The sequence below is a fragment of the Lynx canadensis genome, chromosome A2, assembly GCF_007474595.2.
Source record: "Lynx canadensis isolate LIC74 chromosome A2, mLynCan4.pri.v2, whole genome shotgun sequence".
NCBI classification, from domain to species: domain Eukaryota; kingdom Metazoa; phylum Chordata; class Mammalia; order Carnivora; family Felidae; genus Lynx; species Lynx canadensis.
In genome coordinates this window covers 161077910-161098201 of record NC_044304.2, presented here as the reverse complement: position 1 = coordinate 161098201, position 20292 = coordinate 161077910, and the positions used below count along the sequence as shown (strand labels likewise).

General features: G+C 47.6%; 1 protein-coding gene across 1 annotated transcript in view; it reads right to left on the bottom strand.

The window, feature by feature from the left end:
- CNTNAP2 (contactin associated protein 2) overlaps positions 1 to 20292 on the bottom strand; it is a 1395900-nt gene that overhangs the window by 28432 nt on the left and 1347176 nt on the right. The window contains 1 exon segment of the mRNA XM_032592507.1: positions 4041 to 4280. Within this exon segment, the coding sequence (XP_032448398.1) occupies positions 4041 to 4280 (240 nt within the window).

The following is a 20292-nucleotide window of genomic DNA, read 5'->3' as shown; positions in this document are numbered from 1 at the left end:
CAGCATTCCCCCCCCCACCATATCTTTTCATATTAAGTTTGCCAGCTCATTCAAAACACTGAAAAAATAATTTGACATTTTCCTCAAACTGAGGCCCCTTCCTGGGTGCAGCCATTTCTATCATGACGCACTTACGCGAGAGCCACGGATTGTGGCCCCACTCGGTGGGCTTCGTGTTTGTTTGGCTTTAGTCTATTTTTCCAGTTGTAAGTAGGCCGATGGGACTTCTCTGCCTTGGTGAGCTTCCTAACAAAATGGTCAGAGGAACCCAGCCTTTCGTAAGCTTACCACTACGGCCTTTTAATTTGTGATTTCACCATGTAACGGCTTCATACAAACCTCCAGAGTGTTTGCCTTAACTGGTCACGAGTGCAGCTTGGATGTCGGGATTTTTAAAAGCTGCCCAGGTTAGTCAAAGGTGCATCTGAGAGCGAGAACCGCTGCATCGGATAAGTGCTTCAAACTTTAATGTGCTTGAGTCACCTGGGAATCTTGCTAAAATGTAGATGCTGATTTGGTGCAGCTGAGGTGGGGGCCTGGGATTCTGCATTTCTTTCTTTTTTTTTTTTTTTTAAGAATTTTAAAAATGTTTTTATATTTTAGAGAGAGACAGAGATACCAGGGGAGGGGCAGAGAAAGAGGGAGACACAGAATCCGAAGCAGGCTCCAGGCTCCGAGCTGTCAGCACAGAACCCGAACCGGGGCTTGAACCCACGAACTGTGAGATCATGACCTGAGACGAAGTTAGACGCTTAACCAGCTGAGCCCCCAGGGGCCCCAGATTCTGCATTTCTAACAAGCTTCCAGGGAAATATGTGGCTGGTGGAGGACCACACTTTCTAAGGCTCTAGATGAATCAATCTACTTCTGAGTGTCCTTTTTCTCAAACCAGGGCTAATTAGCTCTCACTTTCACTCTTGTCCGTTACCTACGGAGACTCGGGCAGCACACGACTTACAGGCGGTGATGGTAGTTTTGTGTATATACTGTCGTTTCTGAATGTCTGACAGCGAAGATTCATGTGGAAATAGAGTAAGAAAGGTCATCTGAAAGAAAGCAAAAGGCTCCCCCCAAAGTAGGGGGCAAATTGCTGATATAGGGGCTCACTTAGAACCCCAGAGTTGGTACAAAGAGGATTTGAAGCTGAGGACATTTGGGATGCATCAGATATAGAAAGAAATCTTTTTGGAATTTCCTTTATCTGACTAAAAGTAGGAATTTCTGGGAAATGAGACTGCCATTCTCTCTTCTGGGTGGCTTTTACTTCCAGGAAGGAGACTGAGAGTAAACTTACTACAAGTGCTCTCTCCAGGGGACTTTTATGGCCTTGAAGAAGCCAGAAAGACCATTCATATTTGTATGAACAAACATTATCACACTTTCTTATCTCCTGTTTTTTTTTTCTTTTAGAAACCCACTTGTTATTCCTATAGAGTCCTTTTCTCTACTATGTAAGGTATTTAAGCATCTGGCTTCAGCTATTTATTGAGTTTTTCTCTTGTAAGCCCCTGAACGCATACGAATACATTTCTTCTCCTGTTAATCTGCTTTTTATCAGTTTAATTTGCAGGCTCCTGTGGACAGAACGTAAGAGAATAGAGGAAAAGGTCTTCCTCTCTGACACTACGCCACTGGAGGCTGCTATGAAGTAACCTCTCCTTATCTGGGTCTTTCTCTGTTACCTATTCAGCCCGCCACCCCCATTCTCTCTCATTTACCTAAAAGAAAAAAAGAAATCAAATCTTGTTATCTAAATAAGCCTTCTGCCTCATAGGTCATAAGCTGTTTTCTGTCCCTTTAATGAAGCTCATGAGACAGACACACATACTCCTTTAAAAGCATTCCCCCAATCATGGAAGTGGCTGATGAGATCCTTGCAGTGACCGGTCAACACCAGGGGAGAGCTGTGCCCCAGTGCCAGTGGAAATTCTCTGCGCAAGGGACCTTAGATGACATAGTGCAACCACGATATCTGGGTTGCAGTAACGTTCCCTACACACATTTTCATCATATCCGTCAAAACGAATGAGACTGTCCCGTGGAAAGCGTGATTTTTAAACAACAAATGAACTCGAACTCTCTGGCCTCTACAACTGTATCTCTCAGACCGTAAAGCAGGCACTTTACTAATTAAAGCGCACTGAATGTGAGCTCCTATCGGCCCAAAGTAGCATCTAGAGGCTTTTGAAACTGGTCTCTTGGCAGCCGACTTAGACCACACACGCTCACGACTCATGCACCTGTAGCAGCCTAAGAGCCTGAGCGTTTCAAAGATCCTGTGTTGTCTTGGTCCGCTCTGGCATCTGGAGGAATTTATCTGAGAAATCTCTGTTCTTCTGTGGTCCTGACATAGGTCTTTTCTCAGCTCATATTTTCACTCCTTTTCTTCTTTCGGCATTAGGAATGCTTTCTTTTGTTCAGGTCAGCCCAAGAGGAAAAACCAGCCTGCTGCGTAATCCTGACGACACTCATGAAAGAGAATTCTTTATAAGTGCCCCTGGCACACAGCACCCCTCATCATGTTATAGGAATCCGTGTGCGAGGAACAAAGAGGATTGTTTCGTCTGTAAATTGGCTATTCTGCTAGTGGGGCAATTTTGGCTTTTTTCAAAGCTTTGTGAAGCTTAGCGGCACAAATCCCGGCAAGGAATCACAGTGACGAGAAGGGCACCGAAACTGATAAATACGGGGTACGGGCTGGAGTATGCGTAATCAAACACATGATGTTCACATGATGAACAGTTATGAATCAGAAGTTAGGGTTGGGGAGGATTTGGGAGCCTTTACTGGACATTCAAGCATCATGGCAAATCGTGTCTAACACGATGACGACATTATTGCCGCTTAACTTTTTAAAAGCTCGTTATGTGTCTATAACCATTTTAACTGCTTTTAGTATATCATCCCATGTAGAATTCTGTGAACTGGGTCTTATGATCTCCATTAAAAAATGTTTATTTATTTTGAGACAGAGGGAGAGAACACGAGCAGGGGAGGGGCAGAGAGAGAGGGAGAGTCTCAAGCAGGCTCCTTGCTGTCAGCGTGGAGCCCAACATGGGGCTCGATCCCACGAACCGTGAGATCATGACCTGAACCCCAATCAAGAGTCGGACACTTAACTGACTGAGCCACCCAGGTGCCTCTTATGACTCCCATTTTATTCACGAGGAAACTGAAGAAACATGTCTATGTTTAACCTGCTAATGAGAGGCAGTGATAGTGCTGGAACCCAGGCCTCCAGCCACATTGCCTCCACCGTCCTCTTCCTGTTTTTAGCTTGAGGAACATTACACGTTGCTTCGGACACCCACGGGCTCTTATGTGGAGGTGCTGTGGAGATCGCACCCCACTCTTCACCTCATGGTGACAAAGTACAGGCTTGGAGAGGTGATCCAACGGACCCAAGGTCGGGCTGAGTAGAGCAGAGAACAAAGACCTATGGCTCTCCACCACTCGGTGTCATGGGACCGTGAAGTTCCTCCCAATTAATTTTGCAGCCAAGAGCTGCCTTTTATTGCAGGCCTGTGCTTTCAAATTACATGTCTGGGCACCTGCAGGAGTGAGACTAAATCCACAGGGTTTTGCAAGCTTACACGCACCCCTTGGGACCTGGAAGGCTATGGGATTATGCACATAGATACACGGTCGGGAGAGGAATCTCTGTGTTGCTTTAGGTAAAGCTTGCCCCCTGGCCTTGGACTGTGGGGCTGCAGTGACTCATAAAGGCGTAAGTAGGGGAAGTGATGCATCGGGTCATCTGACAGTCACCTCGAAGACCTCGGTTTAGGCATCTCCTAATTCCACTTAAATGAGTCAATAGCTCCCACGTGCCTTACCTTATCTCCTTCTGGCTCCGAGCGAGGCTGACGGTGGTAACTTTTGCACACGTGGTTATGTGCTAAGCACTCCTTGGCTCACCCATTCCTTCACACTCTTAATCCTCCAACAACCTCACCAGCGAGGTTCTGTTATAACCCCATTTTGCAGATGAAGAAACCGAGGTTTAAGGAAATAAAGCAACCTGGCCAAGCCTGCCTTACCTGAATCCAAGTGGTCTAAGTGCCAGGGGTCGGTGGCAGACGACATGGGTGAGAGGGTCAGCGGGGAGGCCCCACAGTTGGACTCCACCAGCTCGCCCTGAATGTGGACGTGAGCGGAGGCGTTGGTCTGCCTCAAGGCCGCCTTGAGAGGTGCAATCTGGTTGAACTGGACTCTGGAGAGGCAGCCGGTGAATCCCGGGGTGTTGTATTTGTGAATCTCTTGGTCAATCTTCCCTGTTTCTAAAAGATAAAGAAAGAGAAAATAAAAATCGTCTCCCACTCACTGTATTCCGGCGGTAAAATATCCTCGCCTTTGATGCCTGTGTCCAAACCTTACTCTCAGGTTTCAGTGCGAGATGTTACATTCTTTCAGATGAAATATTAATGACTCGGCAAGGCTCAGGGCTGGAGACTTCGCTGTAAAAGAACCTCTGCGTTGCCAGAGATTGTGTAGGGTGAGGAGAATACGACTCTATTTGTTACAATAAAATGCACATATAATTACCTTCTGGATACCTGTGGTATTGTTAGAACTAACAACACTCACGTGGTTCTGATTGATTTTTCTCCTTCTCTTTTCCCTCTTACATATATTGAACAAGGCTCCCTGCTCAGCCCTCCTGGTGAATTATGGTTCTGTTTTGTACCTCTTTCTTATTTTCTTCTTCTTCTTCAGAATCCTTTATTAAAAAAAAAAAAAAAGAGTTCCCATAGCCTATAGAACGGAGCGTTTTCTTTCTTCAGTGTCCAATCCCCTCAGAATTCTGAGGTTTATAGAAACCCAGCTAGTATCCGATGGATGTTTTGGAAGTCAGGAAACTTTCCCGACTCAAGTCACAAATAAACACACGCACTTAAGAATCGCTACCTTCCCCCGCTCTGTGTGCTTAACGTCTTCCTAAACTAACATTCAAATCAGAGGGGAATCGAGCAGAGGCATTTCCAATGTACTGTTTCAATTAATGTAACCACACGTTGTCTTACCAGTTAGATCAGTAAAAGCAAGTGTCTCTTCCACCCTCTGCCCTGAGTTTTACAATCTGTGTAGCAGATTGGGAACTTGTTAGAAATGCCGGGTGGTGGGGGGTGGGGGCTGGCAATCTGGGCTTTCACAAGCCCTCCAGGTGCCTCTGCAGCCCACTAAGGCTTGAGAACCACGGGCACAGACACTGATGGCATAGCGTGACCAACCCAGGTGGTGGGCAAATGCACCCTCAGAGAAGAACAGAGCAACTTGTGTTCCAGACGGGATGTTATGCCAACCCGCCGACTGTCTTTTACCACCAGGAACAAGGATGTGAGACATTTACCCTTCCGGTGGAGCTGTGAAAAACACCGACTTGGGGAAACAGAAGGCCACCTACTTCTTTGAAAAGTTGAACTCGGAGCAGGTGATGTCTCTTACTGGGGAAGGAACCCAGGTGAAGCAGTCTTGTATAAACATTTACTTCCCGTCAATGAAAGAATAAATCAGTAGAGAAGGGAGCTTCTAGGCGCTGGAGGCAGAAGGGGATGTACTGATTATTCATCATGTTAAAGAACTGGTTCAAGGGCTGACCTGTCCTAGTCCAACGGAGAGTGGTACTTCCAAAAGGGGCTTACTTAGACAAGTCCGTAAAGAGATTTTAATGAACCGTTCTCCATATTTTCCTCCTGCAGTCAATTTCAGCCTGTGATTCTGAGCTAGACCATGATTCAATTAGCAGGGGGAGGCAGAAGGTACCTGGGACTGTAAACAAAATTCCCACACTCAGGATGTCTCCTAAGGGTTCCCCTGATGACCAGAAAGAGGCTCTGGTCCCACTGATCCCTCGCTGGCTGTTCTCTTCTTCCTCCTCTGCTTTCTTGTCGATAATTGCAGGCTTATTGGATGGATGAGTTCATTGATTCACTGGATGAATTCATTGATTGATTCTTTGTCTCCCGGTCTGATATCAGAATTCCTTGTTCTAGGTTCACCAACTTGCCTTCCAGGAAAAGAGCTCATATATTTGGTTTCTATCCCCTCCTTCTAGTGATCTGCCTCCCTTGAAACATCCCCAGACCAAGGAGACGCAGGGTAACTCTCTGTTCCCAGATTGGAAGGGAGACCTCCGCTCCTTGCTTTCCCAAATTCCTATCTGGCTAACATCTGTGGTCGAGGCACCAGAACAATGGCTGCTTGGTGGTGGAACCCAAGTTCCATCGGTCCCATCTGCTGCTTTTCGTCCATAGATGGAGAATTCATGTTAGCCTGTCCAGCCTTGGAGCAGGGCTTCAGAAGGAAGAATTTGGGGGCTGGTAGCTCCTACCATCTGGTGAGACCTCAATTCAATTCAATTCAATTCAATTCAATTCAATTCATTGCATGTACTCACTGCCTGGCCACAGGAGCAGGAAGACAGAGATAAATACGGAAGTTGACCGTAAGTAGCTCCCAACCTAGCTGGGAAAACATGCAAATAACAAAGCGATACAACTGAACAAATGCTGCATAATAACAAGAGTTAACGTTTACTGAACCTTTATAACCATATGCTTTATACAAATGCTAGATATTTTATACAAATTAGACATTTAATTCCTAGAACAACTCTATGGAAAAGGGAGCATTACTATCCCTATGGAATGTATGAGAAAACTGAGGCGTACGGGGCTAGGGAGGCAGGCAGACGGGCACCAGAGCCTCTGGGACACTGTGATTTTCTGAGCTGAGAAGCAAACCATGTATTTGGCAAAATTATCAAAGTCTATGGTAAGCCTGGGAAGCCAGTTTACACGGGGCTCTGGATAGCACTTCGGGAGAGGTAACACGAGGGTGGGTTTTGTTTTTGTTTTGTGGTAAGGATGCTTTAACAGGAAGTCTACCCCCGAATGCATTTGGAAGTATGCCATACGATATCGTGAACCCTGGGCACTGTGCTGGGTGGCAGCTCTCTTGCATTCGATTGCGTAAGTGAAAATAATGTGCCCTTTGACCAACACCCTGCAGCCCCTTTGGTGACCAGCATTGTACTCTCTCTGCTTCTGGGAGTTTGACTAGTTTAGATTTCCTGATACACGTGGGATCATGTAGTTTGTTCTGTGCCTGGCTTATTTCACTGAGTGTACTGTCCTCCGAGTTCATCCATGTTGCAGCAAATGGCAGGATTTCCTTCTTTTTGAAGGCTGTAGAGTATGCTACACTTTGTTTATCCATTCATCCATCGTTGGACACTTAAATTATTTTAAAGTTTTTTTTTAACATTTATTTATTTTTGAGAGACAGAGAGAGACAGAGCACAAGCAGTGGGAGGGACACACACACACACACACACACACACACACACACAGAATCTGAAACAGGCTCCAGGCTCTGAGCTGTCAGCATGGAGCCCAACACGGGGCTCGAACCCACAAACTGTGAGATCATGACCCGAGCCGAAGTCAGATGCTTAACCGACTGAGCCACCCAGGCGCCCCACCTGGTTTTCAAGTTATTGTTACAGTAAACAATGCTGCAATGAACACGGGAGTGCAGATATCTCTTCGTGATCCTGATTTCTCTCGGGCATATACACACACCGGAAGCGAGACTACTGGATCACAGGGTCGTTGTTCTCCTTCTAGGTTTTGAGGAACCGCCATGGCGGTGGCACCATTCTACGTTCCCGCCAATTTCTCCACACCTTTACCAACGCTTGTCTCGTTTAGAAGTAGGTTTTGAGAATAAAAGGAAAGAGAACTCCAGGTCGAGTGTGTCAGGGGGGTTAGCTATGTTCTGGTACTGGTGGGAGCGTGATGCGCTCAGAGCTCAGGGCCATATTGGGAAGAGCCTTGAATGCCATGTGAAGATGCCCGTATTTAAGGCGGAGACTCCGTGGTTGAAGCTGCCGAGGACCGTGATGGGAACAGTGTTAGAAAGGTGGTTCCAGTGGCAGTGTAGTGCGTGCACTGAGCAAGTAAGCGGTCCTGTGAGCCCCCCAGGGCTGCAAACTCCTAAGACAGGCGTCCTTCTCTTTGCCGTCGGGCTGAGACAGGGTCAGGCCGTGGATGTGGGTAAGCGTCTCGTCTGTCACCAGCGCTCTCTTGCCCTTTGCTAAGCCGTGAGATCATCTGTAGTGAATCAGTTTTGATTCTGTTGCCTCTGCTGGAGATGTGGGTAATGAACTTCTGACTCAAGCTTTACTTCACAGAGTCCCACACAGCTCACATGGCTTTCTGAACTTGACGTAGGGCGAGCTTCCCTATCACACACGGAAAATGAGCGCTTTCAAAGCCATATCTGCCTGAAGGCTCCAAGTTTAACAGGGGGTGCCCATTTCTTTTTTTTTTTTTTTTTGAGAGAGCGAGAGGAAGCATGAGCGGGGGGAGGGGCGGAGAGAGAGGGAGAGAGAGAATCCCAAGCAGCCTCCCCGCTGTCAGCACGGAGCCCGATGCGGGGCTCGAACTCACGAACCATGAGATCATGACCTGAGTCGAAGCCGGACGCTTACAGACTGAGCCACCCAGGGGCCCCGGGGTCCCCATTTCTTAAAGACGGGTCCTCTCCTGAATGTCTCGCTCTGAGATAACAGACACAAGGCAGATGGCCAGAGGGGGTCCCAGGAAGGGGGTGTAGGTGGTGGATCAGGGACCCCCGGACGGTGGGAAGGAGCTGTGAGCAGCTAGTGAATGCGTCAGCGGGGTGGGCGCAGGGTGGGGGCTGGGCTGCAAGCACGAGGCCTGGGGGTGAACTGGGGCTTTCTCCTCTCCTCAGGGCTCCTGCACTTTGCTGGCTCACTCCTGTGGCTTTTCCTCTTCCCGAGTTTGCTCCCTTTCGGGGAAAATCCCCAGTGTTTCAACCGTTTTCCTTGCCCGAAAGGCGACTGGGTCACAGAAGCAAGAGTTCGGACGCCCAGGAGAGCAGCACCAACATTTCCAACTCGGATGGCGTTCCAAGTCTAGTTGAGGTTGGCTGAGACCCATTCCGCTCTGGAGTCTTCAGGTTCAGGAGGTTCCCACTCTGGGCCGCGGGATAATTGTAACATGAACAGTATGTACTGTGGGCCCGAAATGGCACACACGTGAGGTACTGTGTTGGGCATGTCACACAGTCTCCCAGCAACCCTCGGAGCGAGATTATCCCCTCTTCCCAGATGAGGAAACTGAGGCATCGAGAAGTTAAGGCTTTGCTAACGAATGAACATGTACGTTTCATACACAGAGAAGTCAGATATTTTATTCTCAATTTCGCTCTCTCTCAAAAAAATAAAAACAAAACACAGACCATATCATGTTGTTTTTATATTTACTTGGATTTTGGCATTTCTAGTCAGGGACTCTATAAATTGTGAAAGTGAAGTTAAAAGAAATTTTTTTTTTTTTTAACGGCTATTAGAGACCGCTCTAAGACCATGTTTCATTAGCAACTTAGCCAGTAATAAAGTTTTAAAAAATGCAATGAACTGATGTCAAAACGTTGCCAGCATCAATTAAGGCACCGGGAAGTTCTGTAGATGCTTCTCTGGGATAAAAATCCATCTTTCTTAAGAGCACCTAACACATGATAGTAAAGCTATTATTGCTTTGGTGTGTTTGAGGTCATTACAGGTGAATTACGTTAATCTGTAAAACCGACTGAACGGGTTGCACGCTGAATCACATACCACAGCTCGATTCACCGTAAGAAACTACTCTCCCCATGGAGTCTTCTCGGCCAAGGCATCAAGGCGGTGGCGGTGGGGGGGGGGGGACACCTGCTTTAAAGAATGCAAATCATAGAAATGCGGTACAGGCACTTCTGAAGTTATGCCCTCAAGCTGTAATTAGTACTTTAATATCTTACATCAATGATTGGGTTAATGATATCTTTACTTGAATATCTTACATTAATGATGTGGGTTATTGAAAATAGCCCACTAAAAACATGACCCAATTCCAGGTAAAACCTCACGATGAAAGGAGCATGAGGCAGCGAGGACATGTGCCAGCTTGATGGTGGCATTACGTGCCTCCCGGCTTCCCGTCTTCAGCTGCTGAATACCAAACGGTGTGGCGAGAGAGGAGAGGGGGACGGGGCACCGGAACCAGCCACAGCCGGCCCCACTGATGGCAGAACCGTGCGGGGACCTTGCGGACGACTGTGGACACGGCCTCCGTGACTGGACATCCAGATGCCAACTCCTCCAGTGACAGCTCTCATCTTCCTTAGAGACTAAACTCATCTGTCTATTCTTGTGTGCCCATGGGGCCCTATTCATCAGTTGCGTTTTGTTCTGTTTTACACTTTCTAGAATTTCCTCTCAATATTCTTTTTGGTGGGGGTAAGGATGGGATTTGACGAACTACCCCTGTGAAACTCAATGTTTTTACTTTTTATGAAAGAGGGCCAAAAGATGTTAGAATGTCAGCGAGACCCGGTTTAAAGCTTTTTTAAAAAAAAAATGTTTTATTTAGTTTTGAGAGAGAGACAGAGTGCGAGTGGGGGTGGGGCGGAGAGAAGGAGACGCAGAATCTGAAGCAGGCTCCAGGCTCTGAGCTGTCAGCACAGACCTGGATGCGGGGCTCGAACCCATGACCCGTGAGATTATGACCTGAGCCAAAGTTGGATGCTTAACTGAGCCACTCAGGTGCCCTCCTCGAATGAAAACTTTTGATGAGGGGTCTCTAACACAAGACTGCCCATCACTGCGTTAGGGGCTGGAGAGCTGACTTTTCAGAATCTGTGGGAGGGACAGAGAGGGCAGACCCGGGTGCCAGCCCACGGAGCTAACCTTTGCTCTCCAGAGACTCAGGTACAGCTGGCCATGGGGCACTGTCCCCTCTATTCCCTCCCTCTGCTCCTGGGGGAATTTTCCCACGGGTGGCACTGGGGGGTGCCCTTAGGTCATTCAAGGGCTGGATATTAAGTAACATGCGATCATAGGGCGAGGAATATGTTCTTCCCATTCTCTTTTCATCCTTCAAAAAGAGGGTGTCAGGTTGGGACTGGAGTATCTTTTCCAGCACTCCAACACTTGCTAGTTTCTCATTTCATTTCATTTCATTTCATTTCATTTCATTTCATTTCATTTCATCTTATTTCATTTTATTTTATTTTATTTTTTAAAACAAGTTTTTTTTTTTTTAAGTTTATTTATTTTTGAGAGAGAGAAAGCAGGGAGGGGCAGAAAGAAAGGGAGAGACTCCCAGACAGGTCCCGCACCATCGGCGTGGAGCCTGATGTGGGGCTTGAACCTGGGAACCAGGAGATCATGACCTGAGCCAAAACCAAGAGTCGGACACTTAACCAGCTGAGTGTCCCAGCTAGTTTCTCTTTTTAGGTGCCCCAGCTAGTTTCTCTTTTTAACAGCAGGCCTCAGAGCTGAACGCTCCCGCAGACAACGGGCTGAATTTCCTAACATTTCCAGAGTGTTGTATTTTTTTTTTAAATGTTTATTTACTTTTGAGAGTGTGAGCGGGGGAGGGCCAGAGAGAGGGAGACACAGAATCGGAAGCAGGCTCCAGGCTCTGAGCTGTCAGCACAGAGCCCGACGCGGGGCTCGAACTCATGGACCTGAGCTGAAGTCGGATGCCCAACCGACTGAGCCACCCAGGTGCCCCCAGAGTGTTGTATTTTTACCACTGCTGTATCGTAGTGATACTCATATTTCGCTGTATGGTTGTATTGCAAAATTTCCTTATAACACGTTCTCCTTTGAACATAAATTTGTTTAGGTGGAAAGGGGGAGTCAATTTAAAGAACAATGTTAAATAAATAACATAAAGAAGGTAACCCGACGTGGCAAAATTGTAAGCAGAGAAGGCAAAACATTGTGCCATTGGCTCTCAAATTACTGTTCTTCGGGGAATATTCTGAGGAGGAACTTGGTGTTCCTCCAAACCCCTTGATATTTGGCCTTTAGCACTTCTGTCCCACTCACATGAAATTCCTGTCTCTTCCTCTCTCCACACCTAGTACCTGTGATCATCCGCCACTTTAGGACATCAGAGGTCTCCAGTCTCTAAAGAAGAGAGCTCCAGGGGCGCCTGGGTGGCGCAGTAGGTTAAGCGTCCGACTTCAGCCAGGTCACGATCTCGCGGTCCGTGAGTTCGAGCCCCGCGTCGGGCTCTGGGCTGACTGCTCGGAGCCTGGAGCCTGTTTCCGATTCTGTGTCTCCCTCTCTCTCTGCCCCTCGCCCGTTCATGCTCTGTCTCTCTCTGTCCCAAAAAAGAAATAAACGTTGAAAAAAAAAAAAAAAAAAAGAAGAGAGCTCCAGATGGTTTCTTCGGCTACCTGGCCCCGGTGTGTTCTTTCCCTGTCCAGACGGGACACAAACCTGAATTTGTGTCTCTACTAGATTTACGGTTTCCTTGAGAGCAGACCCCGAAAGTTGGCTATCTTTGTGTTCCGCAAGATGTCTAAAATACCCTCTTGTTCAGAGCGATCAGCCAGGGACGGCACGCGTGACGGTAACTGTGACTGTATATCAAGACAGTCTGTCATCCACACTTTGGTCGTGCGGGATGGCAGCAAACACCGTGGAAATTCGGTTAAGGCAAAGTTCATTGCGGGCCAACGTTTATCAGCTTCGTGGGGTCAACAGGTATGGAATGTGGCTTTGAGAGAGGAAGGGGAAGTAGGAAATGTAGATCCCATACAGCTTTATATTTATATACATGTTTTATATTTGTATTTACATGTATATTTACATATATAATGTTTATTTACTTTTGAGAGGGGGAAGAGGCAGAGAGAGGAGACGCACAATCTAAAGCAGGCTCCAGGCTCCCAGCTGTCAGCACAGAGCCCGACGCGGGGCTCGAACCCACAAACCGCAAGATCATGACCTGAGCTGAAGTGGGAGGCTTAACCGACGGGGCCACCCAGGCACGCCATATATATTTACATATATAAAGGTCTTTATAAATGAACAGACTCTATGTTTATATATTTATATGCATTTGTTTCCAGAAGTACTTTCACTGGGAAATCTATCTCACTGAAAATGCACTCATCTTTGAAAATTTAGTTGTGTTGCTCTTACAGTGACGCTCATCTATGAAGGCTGAATATCCGTTACTCTCTACACCCTCCTCCAGCCTCAAGCGTGGAGTAGCGGTTATATGGAATAAGCAGGGAGTGGGTCTGAAATCACCGCCTGAGTGAAGGTTTAAATAATTCTTGGAATATCAGCCTGAAACGAGAAGGCTGAGTAGTCACCTGATATACACTTGGAAACATGAGCTGGGCTGACAGGCACCCTAAATGGTGACTCTGGGGGTTAGGGCTGAGTATCCGGGTCTCAACTGACAGAGAGCTGGACGCAGTTGATCAGACTGGATACAACTTTCCCATTTGGTCATAGCTGCACGGACGGGAGCCTGAACGGATCAGGGGGATAAATAAATGGGAAATAACCACAACTATAAGAAACTTCAAAAAAGAGGGGGAAGAAAGCAACAAAAAAAGCTAAGAGTGTCAATCTAAGAAAGCAAAATACAACCACGTAAACCTCATTCCTCCATTCTAACACGATCGGATGATAAACCTTAGACAGGGCGCTGAAATGTTAGATTCTTACAGGCTAAATTTTTTGATCGGTGACATCTTCCTGACCAGCTGCCTTTCCAAAGGTGCACAGACAGCTAGAATTAAATCTGTATACATAACTGATGTATAGAATTCTATACTATGACGTTTTATTAGTCCCTGAAAGACACTAATGAAATTTCGCTGTGTTTATTATATGCTTTTCTCTCTTATGGAGGAAGGCGGGACTAAAATATGCAGGTGTAATTTAAATAGCTCTTGACCTGTGACAAACGTAACTCAGTTACAAAGAGGCCATCTGCTGGGAGAAGCAGAATTTTTTCCTCCTACATTGCAAATCTTTTTCTAAGGCTTAATAAAACAAAACTGGATTCTTTTCAGAAACAGTAATAAAAAGAAATATCTTAACGTGAAGATGTGAGCCTACTACATTATTTTGCGAAAAGATGAAGTATTACATTTTTGTTTGTATAAACTTATTACAGTCCTTGAACTTTTGGGGGACATACACATAGGTTGAAATTATCATTCCCTATCCTAAATTCTTTAAAAAAATTTTTTTTTTAAACATTGACTTATTTTGGAGAGACAGAGAGAGACAGAGCACAAGCAGGGGAAGGGCAGAGAGAGAGGGAGACACAGAATCCGAAGCAGTCTCCAGGCTCTGAGCTGTCAGCACAGAGCGTGTTGTGGGACTCAAACTCACGAACCGTGAGATCATGACCTGAGCTGAAGTGGGATGCTTAGCCGACTGAGCCACCCAGGAGCCCCTCCCTATCCTAAATTCTAATCTGAGAACTACAAACTTATGACCGCTGGTTAATATAAGCCAGTTGTGATTATAAAACAAAGAGAAGATAGGATCCCTGAGCTGTTTCCAAAATAGCACACATTTGGCATCATCTAAAAGATAAATTTTCCACTTTCTCCTAAATGTTTCAAGTTGTCAGACGTGAGACAGAAAGCCTGGTGCCCCTTTCCTGCAGCCTGGGGTGCCCTGCTGCACAGCATGACTTTTCAGGGCTAAGAATAACAGGCTTTGCTGAAAGTAACAAGACCTTTCAGAAAAATGGATGTACCTGTCAGTCAAACCACAGAGCAGGGTGCTGGGGCTTCATTAGAAGGGCAGGTCTGATTTTTGCCTTTCAAAATCTTAGTAAATATAAGCGATGTGGCTTAGCTATTTGCTACTGGAGAACAGAACACTAACGTGTTTCCCATGAGTTGGAAACGAACAGACGTGCTTCTTACTCTCTGGGTTTTATTCCACTTTTCCTTTTGCATTTTAAGTTGTGAGCAGCAGAAATAGAATCCTACGTACAACATTACCAAACTGAAATGTCGTACAAGAAATAGAATCCTACGTACGACGTTACCAAACTGAAATGTCGTACAGAAAAATAATTTCTTCCGTGTGTGCTCTGCTTCTGCTAAACCTTTTTTTTTTTTTTTTTTTTAAGGCTTTGGAAAGCCCTATTACACTAACCAACACCATAAGGAGAGTGAGTTTTAGCTTCTACCTTTTCCTGAATTCCTCTCCAAACCACCGAAGAGTATTCCAGCCAAGACCAGCCCAGGGTCATTGGAAGCTTGGGGAGCAGGGGAGCTGGGGGCAATGGGGAAAGGAGGAGGGAAGGCTGTGAGGCATCTGTGTCACAAGCAGCCTAAGTGGAGGCTAGGAAAAGTGTGTTAACGAATCTGTGTATTTCCAGATTATGTCAAATAGAATGATTCTGCAAAATAAAAAGTGGTTTCTTTCCTTTGTTCTCACTGGTATTGTAATTCCTACCCAGGGGGCGTCTAAAGCTGTCTTAGCCCAGGAGGAAAAAAAAAAATCCTGTGAGGGCTAAGATTGCATGAAAGCCTGACCATCAAAGCATTAGGAAATGGACATTGAGGTAGGGGTCGAAGGCAATGGTCTTCCCGGGGCAATTAGACCTGTCACGCACACACAGAAAGAGGAGGGGAGAGCTGTTGCCAGAAAGCGTACTTGGGGGGGGGGGCGTTACCTCCATTTGCTCTCCAGGTTACGTAATTAACATAGGAAAGAATTCTAATGTTGGGACCTTGACCTAGGAAATGACTTCGGAGGACAATTCTTTTTTTTTTTTTTATTTTTTTAAATGTTTATTTTTGACAGAGAGAGAGAGAGAGAACGAGCAGGGGAGGGGCAGCAAGAGAGGGAGACACAGAATCCGAAGCAGGTTCCAGGCTCTGAGCTGTCTGCACAGAGCCCGACGCGGGGCTCGAACTCACGGACCGCGAGATGGTGATCTGAGCCGAAGTCGGACGCTTCACCAACGGAGCCACCCAGGTGCCCCAAGTAAAAGTATTTTAAAGGCAGATTTATAACAAGATGAACTGTGGGTGGAATATGATCCATGGGTAGAAATTGGCTTCAGGGGAGAATTTTCATGGTATGATTCTAAGCTGACAGTTTATTATTTTATTGATTTAGATAAGGACATCAATGGCACATTGACCAATGGGTCGTGGGCATTTAGGAAAGGGTGGTGATACATGAGATCGCAGGGTCATAAGCCAAAGGGACTCTGAGAGGCTGAAATGATAGCCTGGAACTAACTAGAAAACTTCAGCAGACACAAATACCTAATTTCTATAATTGGAAATGCCACCCTCCCCCATCACCTTCACCATCAAGCTGTATGGGCTACACCCAGTGGCAGCACACACCTCCTTCCTTCCCCGTCCCCTCCCAGCCCAAATAGGACTAGGGTATTTTATTTTATTAATGTTTATTTTTTAAAGAGAGAGAGACACACACACACACAGAGCATGAACGGGGGGAGGGTCAGAGAGAGGGGGAGACACAGAATCTGAAGCAGGCTCCAAGCTGTCAGCACAGAGCCTGATGTGGGGCTCGAACCCACGAACCGTGAGATCATGATCTGAGCCGAAGTCAGATGCTCAAGTGACTGAGCCACCCAGGTGCCCCGAGGACTAGGGTATTCTCATTACAAGTGACTTAGGAGTTAAGAGTGAGATGTGGTTGAGTCAAGGAAAAAATGGAGTGTAGACACTAACCCAGAAGGTGGTTTCTGACACCGTGTCTTCCAGGGGTCGAGTTAAGCCCAGAAACGTGTTCCGTTCAGGACACAGAGGGTGTGAACAGCAGACGGGTCACCACTCTGGAAACTCGGTCTCCTGCCCCAACTTTCACACGGGCCACTGCAACTGAAGACCTCCCCTCTTGGGAATTGTTCATTACTCCCCAGGGCGCTGGTCTGAGTATTCAAAGCCCAGAAGATAAAAGTAAAAGGTAAAAAAAGGGAAAAAAAAAAAAAAAAGCAAAAGGAATCCGTCTCCAATTTACCTAAATCCAGCGACTTCTACGACTCAGGTGGGGTTTCAGGTCTGCTGATTTTCATTTTCCTTTTAATGAAGGACCGGGGACGCTTCCCAGGACGTTTGCTCTGGCGGGGGGGGGCGGGGGGGGGCACCTTTTCAGCTCTGTGTTAGCTGAATGTTTATTTTCCCGGCTGGGCACACCTATTAGTCCCATTACCTCCACTATTCTAGCTGCCGGCTCGAGTCAACCCCTTCCCTCTCGCCTTCAGAAGGTGCAAATTACAGCGGCTGCTGCGGCACCTTGAAGAAAATGCATTTTCTCAGCACTGCTCCTACCTCTACCGCTGTGGGCTTTGTTTCAGAGAGGAGGAGGGCTTAAAATATTCCACGGGGCAACTGCGTTAACCTCTCATCTGAAATATGTTATTGTGAATCCTGGGCATCCTGGAAAATGAATCTGCGTGGAGAAGACTTTTTTTTAAAAAAATTTTTTAAATGTTTATTTATTTATTTATTTTTATTTTTGGGACAGAGAGAGACAGAGCATGAACGGGGGAGGGGCAGAGAGAAAGGGAGACACAGAATTGGAAACAGGCCCCAGGCTCCGAGCCATCAGCCCAGAGCCCAACACGGGGCTCGAACTCACGGACCGCGAGATCGTGACCTGGCTGAAGTCGGACGCTCAACCGACTGCGCCACCCAGGCGCCCCAAATGTTTATTTATTTTTGACAGAGAGAGAGAGAGAATGAGAGAGACAGAGCACGAGCAGGGGAGGGGCAGAGAGAGAAGGAGACACAGAATCCGAAGCAGGCTTCAGGCTCCGAGCTGTCAGCACCGAGCCCGACGCGGGGCTCGAACTCACAGACCGCGAGATCGTGACCTGAGCTGAAGTCGGACGCTTAACCGACTGCGCCACCCAGGCGCCCCTATTTATTTATTTTTTTTTTAATTTTTTTTTCAACGTTTATTTATTTTTGGGACAGAGAGAGACAGAGCATGAACGGGGGAGGGGCAGAGAGAGAGGGAGACACAGAATCGGAAACAGGCTCCAGGCTCCGAGCCATCAGCCCAGAGCCCGACGCGGGCGTCGAACTCACGGACCGCGAGATCGTGACCTGGCTGAAGTCGGACGCTCAACCGACTGCGCCACCCAGGCGCCCCAAATGTTTATTTATTTTTGACAGAGAGAGAGAGAGAATGAGAGAGACAGAGCACGAGCAGGGGAGGGGCAGAGAGAGAAGGAGACACAGAATCCGAAGCAGGCTTCAGGCTCCGAGCTGTCAGCACCGAGCCCGACGCGGGGCTCGAACTCACAGACCGCGAGATCATGACCTGAGCTGAAACCAAGGGCCAGACCCTTAACTGACTGAGCCACCCAGGCACCCCTTTTCTTCTGATTTTAAAAGAAACTGAAACATTTTTAGGGGTCTCCAAAAGCACCTTGGGCCCAGGAGTGCGGGCTACTGAGCTGAATGGATGTGTTAGCCCCTAAAGAACGTATCTGATGACTTTTCTTGATGGCTTGGAGCTTGACTGGGAGCAGTTTTATCATGCTATGGAGAGAGCTAGGAGGTAGCCCTGGATTTTTCATTTTTGAGTAAGGGTCTGAAGCCACCTTTCTTTTTGGTCATTTGCCTCTGTTTATAGAGGTGGAGTAAAACCCATCACGCAGCTGCCCTCCTGCCCAGGGCAACCACAAACCACAAACCACTTGATGTTCTCTCCCCCCTAAAAATCATCTTTTTTTAAAAAGCGTATTTATTTTGAGAGAGACAGAGACAGCACAAGTGGGGGAGGGGCAGAAAGAGAGGGAGAGAGAGAGTCCCAAGCAGGCTCTGCACTGTTAGACGCGGGGCTCAAACCAACGAACTGCGAGATCATGACCTGAGCCTAAACCAAGAGCGGGACGTTTAACTGACTGAACCACCCAGGCGCCCCTGAAAATCATCTTTCTCTGAACAGGGCGAGCTCCAGAACCAGTGTAGCCACGAGCAAAACCATTCTTCCATTTCCACGGGGAATGTCTAGTGCTCTGAAATGCAATTTCACTAGAATAATTAGATCCGGGAAAGGGATAGAGTGAGAGGTGTGTGTGTGTGTGTGTGTGTGTGTGTGTGTGTGTGTGTGTAGATACTGTTTTGAATGAGACAATCGGGGGAGGCCACCGCTGAGATTACATTTGAGCTCTGAATGTAAAAGGTCACGTACCTATGGAGGGAAAAGCATTCTAGGCAGAAGGAACAGTAACCACAAAGGCCCTGAGGAAACACATGTAGGCACGCCCTGGCTTCCTCTGAAAGGTTGACACTTGGGGCTGGGTGGGGGTGGATCCTGCTTGCCCAGGTGTAGACGGGTGGGTGACTTTCAAGCTTCCTCGCTGGCAGCTTTGTATTCGATTTGGCATGTGACCACCGAAGCACCCTCCTGGTGGGGACGGCCACTCATGTGTGCGGGCTGAGGCAGTGGCAGCCCACAAGCATCCTGGGTGCTGGAAGGGTGGGGGCTGACAGAGGCCTGGGACGGGCACGGGCACTTTAAGACTGGAGGGAAAGAGGGGGACCGCGACCCTTAGTTACCCCGGGCATGACATCCCCCCTCCTCAACTCCTCGGCAGACGTAAGTGCAGTGATCAGAACATACCAGCCGGCAGAGCAAACACCTGTAAGGACCCTGTTGTGGGTTGAGGTGTGACCCCCACTCCCCAAAAACAAAGATATGCTGAAGCCCAACCCCTGGGGCCTGTGAATGCGCCCTTATTTGGAAATAGGGTCTTTGCAGGTGTCCTGAAGTTCAGAGGAGGTCATATTTTTTTTTAAGTTTCATTATTTGAGAGAGAGAGAGAGAGAGAGAGAGAGAGCGAGCGAGCAGGGAAGGGGCAGAGAGAGAAAGGGAGAGAGAATCCCAAGCAGGCTCCGTGCAGTCAGCACAGAACCTCATGTGGGGCTCGAACTCATGAAACCGCGAGATCACGGCCTGAGCTGAGACCAAGAGTTGGACTCTTAACTGACCGAGCCACCCAGGTGCCCCGAGGTCACGTTGGATCAGGGTGACTAGGGTGGGCCCTCATCCCACGAGCGGTGTCATTACAGGAAGCAGAGAAGGGCACAGACACACACAGGGAGAAGGCCATGTAAAGACGGAGGCAGAGGCTGATGTCAAGAGGCCACGATCCCAGCAGCATCAGCCATCAGCAGCACCGGCCAGAAGCCTGGACGGAAGAACAGGTTCTCCCTCTGCCCGGGGTCCCAGGAGAGGACCCACCCTGCTGACCGCTTGACTTCAGACCTCTGGCCTCCAGAACCCTGAGACAGCACGCGTGGTTTTTAAGCCACAGTCTGTGGTATTCGGTAGGAACTAAGACCCAGCCTAGGACTGCAGGGGATCCCGGGCCCCCTGCCGTTCTGGAAATGAGACTGGAGGGGGGAGAGGAAGCATTTGCCTCTGAGAGTAGAGTTAGCCTGAAAGCAACA